This window comes from Tauraco erythrolophus, chromosome 1 (genome assembly GCF_009769465.1).
Source record: "Tauraco erythrolophus isolate bTauEry1 chromosome 1, bTauEry1.pri, whole genome shotgun sequence".
NCBI classification, from domain to species: Eukaryota; Metazoa; Chordata; class Aves; order Musophagiformes; family Musophagidae; genus Tauraco; species Tauraco erythrolophus.
Window position 1 is genome coordinate 135,263,231 of NC_141465.1, and position 17,333 is coordinate 135,280,563.

Below are 17,333 nucleotides of genomic sequence, written 5' to 3' on the forward strand. Positions count from 1 at the left end.
CAGGGAGAAGATCAAAACAAAGAATAAAGGGGGAAAAAAAAAAATCAAAAATGAAATCATTGCTGCCAGCAGAGGCCAGTCTACAGCCAGCTCTTAGGATTTGCCTTCAAGACTGTGGCAGGACATTTCAAGAAGGCCATTCCCCTGCAAGCATCCAGGTTTTGGGGAAGGAGGATGGGATGGGGGAGAAGGTGCCCAAGTGACCGAGCCAGTGCAGCCCCTTCCCTGGCTCTGAACTTCAGCAGGGAAGAGCAGTGCTATCTCCTCTCCTAGAAAAGCTTCTCTCCTCCAAACAGCCTCCAGGTGCATTAGAGCTAAAACTTCATTGCCCAGGAAAGGGGGAAACAAAAAAAAACCCCATAAACAAAACGACACTTCACGAGAACATCACAACATTCAGCTACACAGTCGCTGCACCAAGGGAAGGAGTGGAGCAGGGCAAGGGGGAGAAAGGGGAGACACGTCCAACGTGTTTTTCCCAGAACCCCCCGAGGGGACTCAGGCTGTCAAGATTCAAATAACTTCAGCCATAAGGTCGAGGATTTAATGAACATGGTATTTCCATTCATGCCTTGGAAAAAATACACTAAAAAAAAAAAGAGACAAAAAAATTCAGATTTTCTACATATTTACAAAAATAAGCCCCCCCGACCTCACAACCAGGGAGGTGGAGCAGCTCTTGTTGGGGTATGGGAAGGGGTCTCTGCCCAACCAGCAGTTCCTCAAAAGTTCCCATCCCGCAGCAAGCAGGAGAGCACGGCTCTCGCTGCCGAAGCAAACGCAGGGGACATCACACGTCGGGGTTGGACTGGAGCCCCTCAGTTTATCCGCAGCTTGGTGTCCCGGTGATCCGTGGGGGTGACCATCTCGTTGGCATAGCCGTTCTCGGAGCAGAGAGACAGCTCATCCGTGGTCTCCACGCCGTTGTTGATCTCTAGGGAGAGTAGAGAAAGCAGGGACATCATCACAGGGGTTCAAATCCCAGAAACACCTCCATGGATGGGGAAACTGAGGCATAGAGCAGCTGTGTGATTCCAGCACACGGGATCCATCTGATCCTTACAGGGATTTCACCTCGGGTTTAGTAACACCGCACCCATTTAAAACCAGGTCTGAAGAGGATCTGCCTCCGAATAGGAGCTCACCTCTAAATTTCAGACCTTGACAATCCGCCCACCATCAGAGGCAAAACTGGACTCTCCCCTCCTCCATACACATGACGTTATGCCACAGGCTGCATTAAGTCACTTGTGGGAAAAGGGTGCAAAACACCTGAACTTAATCTCTACCCAAATGGCCATTCTGGAAAAAGGTAGGCTCCTGTAGTCACTGGTTTCACTGGGAAAAACGTGCAACCGCCAATGTTTCAATTGTAAACACCCACCCTAAGCAAGAATATTTGTTTCAGAGGCAGAAAACTTTAATATGCATCCCCCACCTCTAAGGATATTTTATGTCTAGGACATTTTATGTCTAGAACGTGGTGGGAAAGTCTAATTCTGCTGTGACCAACTGCTTTCCCTTGATTTACACTCGATTTTCACCATCTCTGGAGGGCAGAATCAGGCCTACATTTCACACAATGAGCTCTTTGAAGTGAGAGTTGGCGTTTTGCTGTGTATGTGCCCAGTACGATAAATTCTGATCTTTGCTGGAGGTCTCCAGCCCCTAAATACAAAGAAAGAAAACCCGTAACAAAGCTCAAGGGGAGATTAGAAACATAGAATGGTTTGGGTTGGAAGGGACCTCGAAGATCATCCAGTTCCAACCCCCCTGCCATGGGCAGGGACACCTTCCACTACACCAGGTTGCCCAAAGCCTCATCCAACCTGGCCTTGAACACTTCCAGGGATGGGGCATCTACAACTTCTCTGGGCAACCTGTGCCAGTGCCTCACCACCCTCAGAGTGAAAATTTTTTTTCTTATATCCAATCTAAATCTCCCGTCTTTCAGTTTAAATCCATTGCCCCATGTCCTATCACCACATGCCCTTGTAAAAAGTCCCTCTCCAATTCACGTTCTTATTCATGTTCCTTCAAATGTGAATTTTCCAGCTTCATGCACTGATTTTAATCTTTTAAAGCTAAAAGTTTCCCTCTTTGTTTGCATTTCTGAGATCTTTCTTGGAGGTGGGGTGAGATAGACGCGTTGCCAGCATGTTCCAACACAAATAAACGCTGGGAGGAGCACAAGGACATCAGGAACACCTCAACCTATGGTGCCACTGAATTCCAGGTCTACCCCAAACTCTTCATCACTATTTATGGTGACCTATGCCATCATTTTAACGAGTTTTATAGCTTTTGTCTATAAAATTGTCAACACACCGTTGACAATTCAGAGCGGAGATGTTCAACAGTATGAGAGCTGCATGGCATAACTTGGGAAGCTAAATGCAGGATTTCTGAGAAAATCAGTGCTCAGACCTGCATCGGTTTGGGATGGATGAGCCATGATCATATCCCACAAGTGGTTCAGTACAGAGTAAATCCAGTCACTCTGTCCCACCAGAAGGAGACGACAGCTGTATCAAGACCACCTCTTCCACCAGCAGAGAGCAAAGGGCTCTGACTGACCAGCCCCATCCATACCTGAGAAGATCAGCTTCTCCTTCATGATCTTGACATCTTGGCTGGAGCGGCGGACAGCAGCACTGAGCATGATCTGCTCCGGGTTGTAGGTCCTGATGCTTCCCAGGCGCCACCTGCAAGACAGGAGGAGGCTATCAGTAGCTGGTCTCCCCAACCCTGGGAGCATCCTCAATGCAAGTGGCCACCAACAATGTGGAGACCAAGTCCCAGAGACCCTCACGCCTTTCCTCCCTTGCACCTACACAACCCCGCACGGTAGGAGGATGTTCAGAGATGAGCATATTATCTTGGAGGGGTACAGACATACAAGCAGGTCATCCTGAACCACCTTAAGCATCTTAATTCCACTAATTTCACCAAGGACTGCAGATGCTCCAAACCCCTCTGTTACATCAGCTATCCAGCTGCCCAAAGGAGGTAGGCTTATTTTAACTCTTAGGGTTGGATATAGGGAATAGAACAAGAGACCAAGCCAAGCAGAGAAACCATAGCCTTTTCCTCACTGAGCGACATGCTCACGCTTGTGGGAGAAGAGAGCTCAAAGACAATTTAAGGTCTCAAACCTGAGACACAGCAGACACCGACATGAGGTCATGCCCAGAGAGGTGGTGGATGCTCCATCCCTGGAGACATTCAAGGCCAGGTTGGACGAGGCCCTGAGCAACCTGATCTAGTTGGAGATATCCCTGTTTGTTGCAGGGGAGTTGGACTAGATGACCTTTGAAGGTCCCTTCCAGCCCTAACCATTCTATGATTCTATGAGCTGCTGTACAGGAAAGTACAAGCAGTCCCAGTGCAGGGAGCTGTCACATAAAGTGATCTTGAATGTAATTTCTCCCAGTGCACTTCCCTCCCCAAACACCAGGTCTTTACTTAAATGTTTCTACAAAAGCCTTCCACTTTTTAAGCCTTGATGAAGCTCAGTGTTCACCAAGTAACCACCACATGAACATGAGGCTGATGGGAGCTTGGCTCAACTTAAAATTAGCCAGATTTTTGTTCTCGTTACTGAATGTAGGATCATTACTGAATCTAAGGAAGACATTCTTCACCCAGAGTGGTGAGGCATTGGCACAGGTTGCCCAGAGAAGCTGTGGCTGCCCCATCCCTGGCAGTGTTCAAGGCCAGGTTGGATGAGGCTTTGGGCAATCTGGTGTAGTGGAGGGTGTCCCTGCCCATGGCAGGGGGGTTGGAACTAGATGATGTTTGAGGTCCCTTCCAACACAACCCATCTATGATTCTATGTAAAGAAAACTACTAATGTTAGTAATAAACAACGGCACAAGTTCAAGGGGGATTTTACTTTTAAAACCGTTTTTCAGCCTGAGAGCACCCCTGTACCAGACCTTCAGCTACAGAGCTGCTGGTATGAGGAGTGAAGGGTGGGCTGCTGCTGCAATGGGGGAAAACAGGGCTTGGTGGGCTCAAAGTAGCCGTACCCAAGGTCCCGTTGCAAAGGGATGCTCTGTAGGCCAAGCGTTCATAGCTCACACCCCACCGATTTGTCCTACCTCCTGACCACAGAGGAAGGCTTTCAAGTAAATCCCACAATCCTGGTCAGAGCTGGGGATGCCATAAGGCTGTTTGATGGAGATACAGCAGGGATTTAGGGTGGCTTATGGGGTTTCTGATCTTCTTGCACCATCTAGTGGCTCACCCACATAGAGAAGGTAATTTTTAATTTTGTTTTGTTTTGTTTTTAAAAGGTGACAATTACCTTCTCTTAAATTTCTAACCCCCTACTCAGGCCCCAGGAGCAGAGGATTTGAGGAGCTCCACACATCTCCAGCCTGGCTCCAAAGCATCAGCCTGTCAAAGCAACATCCACAAAAGTGGTTCTGCAATTTTTCCAGGAAAATCAAGCTGGTGTCGCTTTCATGGTTTTCTATCCCCTTCCCAAATCCCAGTGGGTGTCACTGCACCATCAGGCTTTGACTGGGGTACGGATGAAGGCAAATGCTCTACTACAGAGAAAAGAAGGGGTGGGATGGCAGCACAACACAACTCACAGACCCACGGACAGAAGCAACACAGAGGAAGCACGAGGAGGCAGAGACATTGAAGTATATAAAAAAATATTATCAAAAATAAATTAAAAGAATATTTTTTTCCTATCATCATCATCTAAGCTGAGCCATTCTAACCTGGAAGACAATCATTTTTGCCCTTAGTGTCCCATGCAGGCAGATTCCACTAAGGTCAATGGGGTTGCAAACGCATGGGGTCTCTCAGAATAAGACCCTCCTTAAACTCTAAGATCAGGACCAAAACTCATAGCTACGAATCTTTTCTTTGTCCACAACATCAGGATTTTCAGCATCAGGCTGGGTTTCATGGCCAAAAGGCATGATGATTTCTTGCCTGTAGGTCCTAGACATCCCATGGAGGGCATGGGCTACTTTGAGGCACAGACAGCCCAGCCTCAAAGGGGTGCAGGGACCAAGGGCTTTTCTCCTTCTGCCAAGAGGAATGACCACTGCTTGCTGATCCCCACCTCTCATGGTGGCTACGGTCAGCCCCAGGCTGGTTGAACATGCACAAGGGGCCAATGACTCCTCTCACAGGGGTGTGTTGCTCTGATTGAACAAGCTAGGAGAAGGTGACCCCATTTTCCAGGGGTAGTTTGAAACACCCTCTTGGAAGAGCCACCAGCACATTTAATCACAATGCAATGCCAACACCATCCGAAGTACTCTCTGCTGCTATCAGTAGCCTTTGGGTGTCCTGAAAGCTTGTTTAATAGAAAATAGCACCTCTCCTACCCCCTTGGACTCTGTTGTGATCGGCCACGTTTAGGACAGCAGCGTGCAAAAAGGCCAGACAGACAGCAGGTAGGTCTTGTTCTGGGAGGCTGGCATCAAAGCGGACCAGACGGACACGGGGTGGGAACAGACTAAAAAATACTGGGACAACAACACAGAGACAGCAGACACCGTGTTAGGGCCACGACCGGACCCTTGTTTTGGAGGGAAGATGCTAAATGGCAGGGAAAGGGGATGGGAGAGGGGTAGGTCAGGGAGAAGACGAGGTTGATTGGTACCGAGGTGATAAGATGAAGCGAGCAAAGAGCCAAGCCAGCCACAACCACAAAGTCCCCATCCTGCAACTGCTCTTGCCTAAAGCCTGGTCAGCTTCTCCATGCCTGTCTTCTCCTTATCCACAAGCCAGGGAACAAGGGGAGGCGAGAAGAGGATAACACCCAACCTCCCTGCACCCACAGAAGGGCTGAGCCCAACCCCATAGCCAGGTCCTCTTTTGGGGAGATGCGGCGAGGACATAACGTCGCGAGTCCAAGGTACCTCGTGGAGCAGGCAATGCTTGCAGGTGGCCAACCCCGAGGCGGTGGGTGGGCAGAGGGAGAGGGGAGGATAAGCAGATAGGGAGTAGCCAAGTCCTCAGAAATACAACCCCATGGCACACGGCGGAAGGAATGGAGAAGGGAACACGTGAAGAGTTCGGTCCGAGTACGGACGCGGTGAAGGCTTTACTGCAGAAAAGTGACAGCGCTTCCCTCCAAGGGGATGAGCGTGATTGGCAAGAAAGCAGCCAGTACAAGGAGAAATCTGGGAATCCAACTGAGGGCACTTCAAATCCAGCATCCCAGGCTCATTCCCTTCCTGGGTGCAATGCTATTTATTTTCACACAGCGTTTCCAGTTTGGCAGGATCTAGGAAGAGACTTCTCAAAGATCCCAAGCTCCAAGTGCAGTGATTGATGAGCCAAACCTTTCCAGCTTGTTAGCCTGACTAATTCATTCCCAGGGCTAGGGAAGTGCTACTTTACATAACTGAACAGGTTACATTATTTTCTTTAAAATTGGCCAATTTAGAAGAGGTTGGTCTCAAAAACCTCAGGTAAATGCAGGAAGGAAGGAGATATTTTGCATGGGATTATTTCCATGGAGAAAGCGTTACATCCACTGGAAATTTCCCAACTACAACACACAGCAGGACCTCAGAATAGGGCTGTTTTAGAAGGCAGCAACTTGGATCATCGTAACACAAGGTCAGATTGCCTTCAAAACATCCACCAGCTTCAGCATCAGGCTCCTGTGGTGCTCATGGCTATGGACTATGCAATGCTCAGATCCTCATGGTCCCCCCACCCCGCGAAGCCAGATGTTTGAAAGCATCGTGAAAAACTGCGTCCTGCCCTGCCCATCTGCAGTGAAGCCATAGCAGAGAGGGAGAAAGAAAGAGAGAAAGGAAGGTTGAATGAAAAAAAGAGAAAGAGGAGGAAAGCACCAGAAATTACCTGATCATGTGATAGCTGTGAGATGCCAGAATGCAGCAGAGAGAGAAAGAGGAGGAACGTGCACAACAGTCAGAGCAGTAAGAAAATAAACAAGGCAAAGAGGCAAAAAAAAAAAACCAAAAAAAGATCTGTTAGAAGTCATCACAGTTGGTATTTCCCCTCCGGAGAGGCTGCCACGATCCTGTCACCAGGGCTGAAGCAGAACAGCAGGAGCAATCCCTACCCACGGCTACGGAGGAGAGACAAGCCATGCGTAGAAGAGAGGACGAGCACATCGAAGCGGTGGCTCTGTTCCCACCCACCCCCTCGTCCTTGCATGAAGGAAGCAGCTCTGGTTTGCCCCAAAAAGGACTTGGGGGGAAAAAAAAAACACAACAAAAAACCTCCCCAAAAAACCCAAACCAAACCCAACCACGACGCTGAAGGCCAAATGCCAAGCCCCATTTCCCGGAGCTGGATCACATCAGCAGGTAGTAGTTGGGCAATTCTGCTGCGATTTGGTTTTGATATATCCTCAACACTGCTACCGATTCTTTCATGTGGTGGAGAAACTGCAACAGCAGGGAAATGGGTCTCTCCTGCACAAGGCTCTTGGAAGAGCAAGCCCTTTCCTGCAGAAAGTCCAACTTGTGGCACTAGAGTTTCTCATTCTTCCTTCTACTGACTTGAGGTTGAGTTGTCCCAAGGGAGAGATCCAAAAGAAGATATTTGGCCCTGCTAGAATGGGCTACATGTGGCCAGACCTCTCTGAGCAAATGCCTTTCTATGACGGGTCCAGAGGCTGGGCAAGGATCCTTGCCCCTTCCCTGGAAGTGTTCAATGCCAGGTTGGATGAGGCTTTAAGCAACCTGGTGCAGTGGAGGGTGTCCCTGCCCATGGCAGGGGGGTTGGAACTAGATGATCTTTGAGGTCCCTTCCAACCCAATCGTTCTATGATTCTATGATCTCAGTGCTCAGGGTTGATGGACCCTGGGGAAAGCTGGTGGCAGCTCCCAGCTATTCTCATTTGCATCATACTTACACTGAGGGTGGAAAAGAAATCCTGCAATAATGCTTTCCTTCCTTACCCTGCTTCCTCTTGCCCTACTTCATCAAACCTCTTCCAGACTAGAAGAAATTCCATGCGTGCAGAGAGGAAGAGTCCAGCTATTGCAAAGTCCACGTAGCTGTGACTTCTCCCTCTCTCCAAACATGCATCATTTCACTTTGCTCTGGGACCTACAGTTCCCATTCAGCAGGTTGAATCAGTTTAATTTCTTCAGCTGTGGTCTCCTGGGTCTGATTCAGGAAAGCTTTCTAAATCCAACTTTGGGAAGTGATACAGAAATATCTCATCAACTTGGTCTTCTAATTCTGGTCTTCAGAGAGGTCAGTGCCTGCCTCCAGACTCCTCTGTGCATTTCTGCATCTCTCTTTAGAGCCCAGAGAAATCCAGGGTCTAAAGAGCAGGGACATCTTATTAAACCAACTGATGAATTTGAGGGAGTGGAAGAAGCTTCCAGACAACACAGCCACAATGTCCTTCTGGAGGAAAGGTTTAATCAGCCACAACTCACATCACAAGACTTCTCAGAAAAAATTTAATCTCATCTCGGTCAGTGGTTTCATTAACTGTTGGGAAATCTAATCTGAGAGGAGAGTTTTGAATCTGCTGCTCACTCCATTATCCCATGCTGGAATTGGGGACCTGCTGGGCACAGGTCTACCAGCATAGGACTGTGCAAGTCATGAATTGAGACACGATTATAAACAGATCCAACATGTGGCCTGAAGTCAAATCCATAATGGGTGCTGGCAGGAGCACTGCCACAACATGGCAAAAATACCCGGGTAATTATGCACCTGGGGGGAAGGCAAGAGATTGCTGCAAGCAGATGATCTGGGATGATGTGACAGCAAAATCATCAGCTCATGAGGCTGAAGCAAAGCTGCTCCTAAAGCAGACTATCAAGGAGGAAGGAAAGTGTAGGTCTCTTGATGTGTCCTGGTCAGTCGTTTGGGCATGCCAAAGCAGATGAGATTATAGAGCAAGGGGAAGAGGGGGTGCAATTCCAGAATGACACGTTTTCCCAGGAGAAGGCTGCAGCTTCTCGCTCCAAGCTCACACTTTTTCCCGCAGAGGGTTATTACGCTGTCACTACTGACAGCTAAAATGCCTCCTGGGAGAAAAAGCACATCACTGGGAGGACACCATGGCTTCCTCCAGTATAATCAAGATGAAGGCAGCTTGGCCAGCTCTGCCATTAAGGAAGTTTGTCGGTGTCTCAACTTGTTCTGCTCCTAGGTTTTATGCTCCGTGTTTGTTTTCGGGGAACCTGGAGAGGCTTCTGCTGTGCCCCCATCAAATCCTTGCTCTTCTTTTTCTTTGGAAGATTGAGAGACTTTTTCAAGGCATCAAACCAAGCAACTGATTTGATTTGCTAAATCATAATATTCCTATTTCTTCACCCAAACGGGAACAAACTGATTTTAGAAAAATCTAATATGTTCTTTTTGAAGACCGTAATGGTGGAATCTCAAACATCTCCTCTTCTTCCTTTAAAGCATTTCAAGCTCTTTCTAAACATCCATTTCCCAAAAGCATTTACAGTTTCTCTCCCACAAGCATTTCTGAGCGGACCAAGGCATTTATCACCACTATTTTGAGATCTCTCATTCTTCTTATAAAGTAGCGACTACATCCAATTCAAGGTCACATATCAGAGGTGGAATTCTCATTTGCAGTCTTTGTAGGGATTTTTAATAAAGAGTTCTCCTGCTATTGCAATCCAAGCACCTGAGGAGCGCTGTGCTCCTCTCTCCCATCTTCACCCCATGCTCTGCACAAAAAAACCACGCCGCAAACGCACGAGAGTCGAGCTTTAACGATGCTACTTACTTCTGGAATATAAAAACTCCTACAATTATGATAAATGAAATGAGATCAGACGTGATCCAGATTAGGTGGTACTCGTCTGGAGGCTGGAAGACAAAAAACAGAAGCAGACCTTAAACCTTCTGGTTTGTACAGTCACAGAGGGACCACACATGGCTGAAGTTACCATCACGGCAGAAAGAAAAGCACAGAGCTGCAGGGTCACACATGAATCACAAAGTTTATGACATTTTTAATTCTAGACTGTCACTCAAGATGACGTTATCAGGAAAAACTGCAAACGGGAACAATTTTAAACTCTCCCTCCTTTTGTGTGCTGATGTTTTTGCAGAGCTCAGTGGGCTGAAAGTTCCTTATTTCAGCTGTACCTTGAGGTGAGGGCAAGATGCTGTTTGGAAATCCAAGTCTGCAGGAAAACACAGAAATATACACACATTGAATATAGTTTGGGTTGGAAGGGAGATCAAAGATCACCTAGTTCCAAGCCCCCTGCCATGGGCAGGGACACCCTCCACTACACCAGGTTGCCCAAAGCCTCATCCAACCTGGCCTTGAACACTTCCAGGGATGGGGCAGCCACAGCTTCTCTGGGCAACCTGTTCCACTGTTTCACCACACCTCAGAGTGAAGAAACTCCTCCCCATCTGCAACCCAAATCTCCCCTCTTTCAGTTTAAAGCCATTGCCCCATGTCCTGTCACTACATGCCCTTGTAAAAAGTCCCTCTCCAGCTTTCCTGTAGCCCCTTTAGGCACTGGAAGGCTGCTAGGAGTTCTCCTGGAGCCTTCTCTTCTCCAGGCTGAACAGCCCCAACTCTCCCAGCCTGTCTCCAGAGCAGAGGTGCTCCAGCCCTCGCATCATCTCCCTGACCTCCTCTGGACCCGCTCCAGCAGCTCCATGTCGTTCTTGTGCTGGGGACCCCAGAGCTGAAGGCAGCACTGCAGGGGGGTCTCAGGAGAGCAGAGCAGAGGGGCAGAATCCCCTCCCTCGCCCTGCTGCCCACGCTGCTCTGGGTGCAGCCCAGGGCACAGTTGGTTTTCTGGGCTGCCAGCGCACGGTGCCAGCTCATGTTGAGCATCTCATCACTCAATACCCTCAAGTCCTTCTCCTCAGGGCTACTCTCCATCCATTCTCCACCCAGCCTGTTCTTGTGCTTGGGATTGCCCCGACCCACGTGCAGGACCTTGCACTTGGCCTTGTTGAACTCCATGAGGTTCTCACAGGCCCACCTCTCCAGCCTGTCCAGGTCCCTCTGGATGCCATCCCTTCCCTCCAGTGTGTCCACCACACCACACTGTTGGTGTCATCTGCAGACTTGCTGAGGGTGCACTCGATTCCACTGTCCATGTCGCTGACAAAGATGTTAATAAATGTCGGACCCCTGAGGAACACCACTCACACATGCACATAGGACACGCAGGGTCCATTTTGAGTGCTAACACTAACCATTTAGCACAGCCCCCATGCTATAAGCATATGCTGCTTCATTTCTGTCTCTTCAGGCACTGGTAGCTCCGGCTCCCTTTGCCAGTTTAAGTGTCCATGGCCATCACACCAGCTAAACCCCTCATCTGAAGCCAGCACAGAAGCACACTACTTCACACTGATTTTTGTGGTCAGCACTAGTGAAGATAAAGTGATAATAATAATCAACTCCTGATGATGCTCAGAAGGTACCTACCCAAGACAGACACCAGTGATGCTAACGATTTTCTCCTATCCCAAACCTGGACTACCCCAACGAGGTAAAGTTTGTTGATTTTCTACTGGAAGGATCCATCACAACCACCAACACCAGCACTAATGCACACGAGTAATATTTCATATAGAGAAACAGAACATATAATGCATAAAGATGAGTTCATGGAATGGTAGTGTGGTACGGATAAAACCAGCTGGGAGCCATCAACTCTGCTACCTTTGTCTCCCCGCAGAAAATGACTTGTTTTTCTGCTTAGCAAATCTTCGTGCCTCTCAATTTATCCTCTGAAAGCATGGAATTAGCAGGGCAACGTTTTAATTAGCCAATGTTTCTGATAGAGATTTAATCCTTGTATTTTCAGCTTAATTACTGAAGGGTGACATTTAATGTTACATTTGCTGCATCTATAAAAATGAACAGACACAAAATTGACATTTCTCATTTTCTTGGCAGAAGAGCACCATCCTAACTATTTTGAATGAAAACTCGAGAGTCTTCTAAGTTAGAAGAAAATCTACACATTTAAATTTTTCACTTATGCAGCTGTCGGTATTTCACAACTGAAGGACCCAAATAGCAGGTTTTCCTGTGGGGCAACAGTTGCATTTCCTCTGATGCACCCCAAGGAATAGGTAGACATGAACACAGATTTCTGGGCAAACTCCAGCATCTGATTACAAGTATTAAAAAAAAATATATGTAAGTCCTGCAGAAAACTCAAAACTAGAAGTTTTTGGTACCAAATCAAGGTTTTATAAGTGACAAAAATGGAATTTCAAGATGATCAAAAGGGGAAAACTGTTTGGGTTTTTTTTTTTTTTTTTCAAGGACGTGTACCCCACACACATCATTATTAATCATAGAATGGTTAGGGCTGGAAGGGACCTTCAAAGGTCATCTAGTCCAACCCCCCTGCAAGGAACAGGGATATCTCCAACTAGATCAGGTTGCTCAGGGCCTCGTCCAACCTGGCCTTGAAATCATCCAACCTGGCCTTGAAAACCCCTCAGCTCCACAATTAAGAGTGCCCAGTGAGCAGATGCCTCCTCAGCCCTGCAAAGGAGGGAGCATGGGCCAGCAAACATCTGTTGCCGAGACAACTTGTCCTGCTCCATCCACACCAAGACCTGCTCAGGTATTTGCTGTACTTCGCCTCAGTTCCTCTCTTCTAGACCGGTCTTTTTTTGTGATATTACATTGATTTTTTACTAAATTTTACCCAATATAAGTTTTCCTCCTGAAATCCTCACACTTGCAGCCTGTCAAACCCTTCACCAATTCAGGGTAACTGGGGAGGGAGCAACTCAAACCCAGGCTTTGAGAGAGACTCCCAAAATGGTGGAGAGCACCACTCTGGGCACCTGCTTTAAGGCCATCAAGTTGAGAGCTGAAACCCAGCTTAAGCTTTTCAAAGCCCTCTTCTATGTCATGTCTGATGGTCTTTCTTCTCACCAGCAACTTTCCATCAACAGTAGAGGGGAAAGAGACTGTCACTTTTTTTTTAAATTTGTCTTTCCTTTAACTAAAACAGAAGTTAAAGGTATTTTTGGCCCCTGGGTGAATGGAGCAGAACAGATTTGCACTGTTCAGCCAGCAATAAAGCCTGACAAATCCGTATGTGAAGTCAAAAGATGAATCTGTATGTAAAGCCAATGTAATGGCTTTAAACTGAAAGAGGGGATATTTAGATCTAAGGAAGAAATTCTTCCCTCTGAGGGTGGTGAGGCACTGGCACAGGTTGCCCAGAGAAGTTGTGGCTGCCCCATCCCTGGAAGTGTTCAAGGCCAGGTTGGATGGGGCTTTGGGCAACCTGGTCTAGTGGAGGGTGTCCCTGCCCATGGTAGGGGGAGTGGAACTAGATGATCTTTAAGATCCCTTCCAACCCAAATTGTTCTTTGATTCTGTGATCTCCCCAGGGCACTGGGCAGCCAAAGCCTGGCAGAAACAACTGTTCGCTCTAGGTCCCAAGCCATGTTCTACGTGGTGGAGGGGCTCAGATGGCAAAGCTGGTTAGATTACATCACCCAGGCACTTCAATACACAAGAAATCAAGGGATTTTTAAGCTGCCAGTGATATAAGAGTGTGCACTTGCAGCAGAGGGCTGAGTTGGAAATCCAGCAGATGGGAAAGCCCTTGCAAGAGGGCTCCAAGTACCAGCAAAGAGGCTTTTGGAGCAAAAAGCTGCCAGTGATGTGCACACAGCTCCTGCCAGCTGTAGTGGAGGACAGATGTTTGCAGCAGCACAATTCAGATGACGATCATATCTTCTGCCAATAGATTCAGTTTTTATAAAACCGTTTCTGATCCTCCAGCTTCAGCGCGCGCCACTGTGAAATTGCGTAGTTAGATGCAAGCAGCAGGTTAAGCTAAGGACATCGTGCGTAGACATTCATCCATCTAAGCAGTACTCTTGAGGTCCTACCTCCAGCTGAAGATGCAGATAACTCATTAACATTAAATTCTCCTTGGACTCTTCTTATTCTCCCCATTCTTTCCCAAGCAGATCTACCAGAGCAGCAGGTAAAACAGCTGCCTGTTGTCCTACCCAACCAAGATCTGTTGTCAGAAAATAGACCCTCCACCACATGCACTTGGTCTGCCACAGTTGAGCTCTTGTTTTGGGAATACTTTGATGTGAATATTTCATCATTTTCCCTCCAGTCCAACATGAATATTTCTGTTTGGTTCAGAGACTCAAAGTGCTAGAGGAGTTGTCTGACAGTTTACTGGCTGCATGATGGGTAAAGGGGGATACCTTTGGTCTCCAGTTGTTCCTTGTCCAGCAATGGGGTTGCCAGAGGTAAAATTTGTCCTCATTTGGTATTAAAAACAGGCAAAAAGCTAGTTTTGCGGCCTGGCAAAAACACAGAAGCCAGGTTTGCTTGTTTACCTCTGTGCCTGCTTCTCCTGCAACTCTAACAGCTGCTCAGCAGGTCTGGAAAGATGTTTTTCCATCAGAGGAAAATGGAAAAAAATCACGTGGGTTAAATGGGGCATGCAACACAATCTTCAAGGATCCCACCTTGGGGTTGTATGGGCTGAGACGAGGTCATCTGAAGGAAGGGATCATGCAAGAGGAGCATTGATCCTTTACCATCTCAGGGCTCAGGTATACAGAAGAGGAAAACTCTCAAGCCCAATAGCACGTTGAAACCAACCAAATCTTCCTGGAGAAACCCACTAGACATATGGCTGCAGTGGTCAACGGCCACCTCTGCATTCCTCCACTGCATCCCCTCCTCCCAGGGGTTCACAGCACTTTCCCAGGCATCGTGCTTACCATTAGCCAGATGGGAAAAGGCACCTTGCGAAGGACGTGGGAGCTGTCGGAGGTGACCGACTGGACGCCGGCGCACCACAGGATGGAGTACAGCCAGGGCTCGTTCACAGTGTAGAGATTCACGCTCAGGTTCGCCATGGCGTAGTCGCTGCCAAGAGATGGACAAGGTAAGACGTGAGTCCCCCAGAAAAAGTCAGACCATCATCTCCAAGAGGAGAGCTCTTGTCATCAGCCACCGCTGCGATCGCAGCTAGATTTATTGGGTTTGGATTGCACGAAATTGTATTTTTTTTAACATGGCATGATCACTTCATAGGCAACCCCAGGGTATTGCAATCAAATGGTTTGAACTGAAGAGCTTTCTTCACCTCTTGGATGCTCTCTGACCCAGGTCCCAGACCATCTCAGACACTTCCTCATGAACGATGGCCACGGCATGTTTTTGTAACAACCGCCTCGTCATGTTGACGTAAAATTAACATCTGGCTCAGACGCCTGTAACACTTCATAGGCAATTTACTTAATTAAAAACTGACAAACTGCATTTCCAACATCAATTCCTACAACCCCATGCCCTTGTTTCGGGGACGGGCACAGAGTTACAGCTTCCAGTCTCCTGAGGTCATTTTCCAAGAAGCTAAAACTGCAAGATGGGGTACAGGAGCTGCCAGCAGCAAACCAAACACTGATAGTGGACTCCCTGTACCCACATGATTTGCATAAATTGCTCCATTTCCTTATCCACGAAGCAGAAGCATCACTAATCTCCCTCGCAAGGGCAGCACAGGGATTAATCCTTGCGATTTGGTGGTGGAAGGCCACTCTGCAAGATGTGAACATCTCAAAGCTCACAACGTGATCAAGCTGCTCCAAAGGCTGAGGGATTCTCAAGGGCAGAGGTGGTTGCAGCAATGTTACCTCCAGATGCTGATTTTTGGGGGATTAAGAGAACCGTGTCAAACCAGGGCTTGTTGACTGCTCTGGCTCATGCTGCAGGACTGCAGTAACGTTTGGCCAGTTACCACAAGGCCTTCAGAGTTCAAGGAACCTTGAACCAGGGTTCAAGGTGGCAGGTCTGGTTTTGGAGACAGCTGAGGTGGGATTGACGAGAGATTGGGGCTGATGAGCTGGGGTAGATGAGAGAGTTGACCTACGATCCTCTCTGTGAGACAGAGCAAATAAGCAGGGGGAACAACAGGCAGGTAAAGCACAGATTTGGTTTTAAGGGTGAGCAACTAGACTGTTTGCTGGAAGCCATGGAAACACACCACTGGATTACGCTAAATAGGACCATGCTCTCAAACAGCTGTGGGCTCAGCTCCTCCCTGCTTCCAGCCCAAACATACAGTAAGACAGTTCCTTTGGAGATATTTTAATTCTGCAAACCTGTTTCATTTTCAAGTATTTCTTTGGGGAAAAAATTTAAAGTCTGAAAATCAGAAAAGCTCTACTAGAGACAATCCATCCTTTCTGAGACGGGAGCAAAGCTGGGAGCTAACACATTGCACGGTTCAAATACAAGCTCGAGTAGGAGGAGAGAAACCTCACGCTGTGCCAATCTCATCAAAGAGGAGACCTGACCAGTCTAAATAGCTGACACAGAACAGCAATGAATCAAGTGAATTCTCTGCAAAGAGAAATTTCTGAAAGCATATCCAGACTTTGGACTAATCAAAATTCTGCGGGAGCAACTCTGGAGCAGACAAACAGAAGCAAAGGGCAGCTGCTAATGAGGATGAAACAGCACTTGGAGGTACTCGGTGTGAAAAGCCTTCACTTTTCCCAGAGCTGAGAGTGTAATAAGAATCAGACGATTCATATCTTTGTATTTCAAAAAGCATCATCGTATACTCAATTAGCATGTAGAGCTAAGAGAGTTTGTTGTTTGCTCCTAGGAACAGCCTGGGTGATGGGTAGGGACAAGCTTGCACAGCTCAAGCTTTCAAGAGCATGTCCATCTGAAAAGGTATCTCTACGCAGATAAGATGGGATGCTCAGAAAAGATGCTGCTGGGCCAGGGATGCACACAGGGCACAAGGATGCGGAGAACTGCGGACGCCTGCCACGGAGCACGTGGGTTATCATGCAGTGCCCAAACCAAGGGCTGTACCTGACATCCTCGTTTGTGACCTTGGTGTAACGCAGGTTGAGCTTCACGATGCCCTTCTCCCTCATGCGCTCGGCGTCCAGCTTGAGGCCAGAAGTCTGCTGGAAACCTGGAGCAATCTGTCTGACCAGCTGCCTCTCCGTGTCCGGCAGCCACATCACCTGCGGAGGGAGCGAGACAGAGGATGGCTATGGCAAAGATGGATGGTTATGGCAAAGATGGATTGTTATGGCAAAGCGGTAACAGTTTTACAGACAGCCAGTTTACACCAAGCCAGAAGTGAAAAAAAATCACTAGAGACTGTCTCATTTGTCATACAAATTGTCTAGGAGACACTTCCAGCCTCCTATGTCTTTTATCAAATGCATTTCAGGAGGCTGGATGAGGCTTTGGGCAACCTGGTGTAGTGGAGGGTGTCCCTGCCCATGGCAGGGGGGTTGGAACTGGATGATCTTTGAGGTCCCTTCCAACCCAACCCATTCTGTGATTCTATGATTATCCCCGAGTCCGAACGACTGTAACG

General features: G+C 47.8%; 1 protein-coding gene across 2 annotated transcripts in view; it reads right to left on the reverse strand.

Annotated features, from left to right (window-relative positions):
- Positions 1-818: 818 nt before the first annotated feature.
- The window catches only part of GDPD5 (glycerophosphodiester phosphodiesterase domain containing 5), a 121,774-nt gene continuing 105,259 nt past the window's right edge, over positions 819-17,333 (reverse strand). Inside the window, exons 11-16 of one of the 2 annotated variants that reach the window (XM_086615095.1) lie at positions 16,814-16,971; positions 14,704-14,851; positions 9,725-9,807; positions 6,847-6,861; positions 2,593-2,705; positions 819-934 (exon numbers count right to left, since the gene is read on the reverse strand). In XM_086615095.1, the coding sequence (XP_086471221.1) occupies positions 819-934; positions 2,593-2,705; positions 6,847-6,861; positions 9,725-9,807; positions 14,704-14,851; positions 16,814-16,971 (633 nt within the window). The remainder of the gene's footprint in view (positions 935-2,592; positions 2,706-6,846; positions 6,862-9,724; positions 9,808-14,703; positions 14,852-16,813; positions 16,972-17,333) is intronic. The other variant, XM_086615086.1, reaches the window with a different exon arrangement.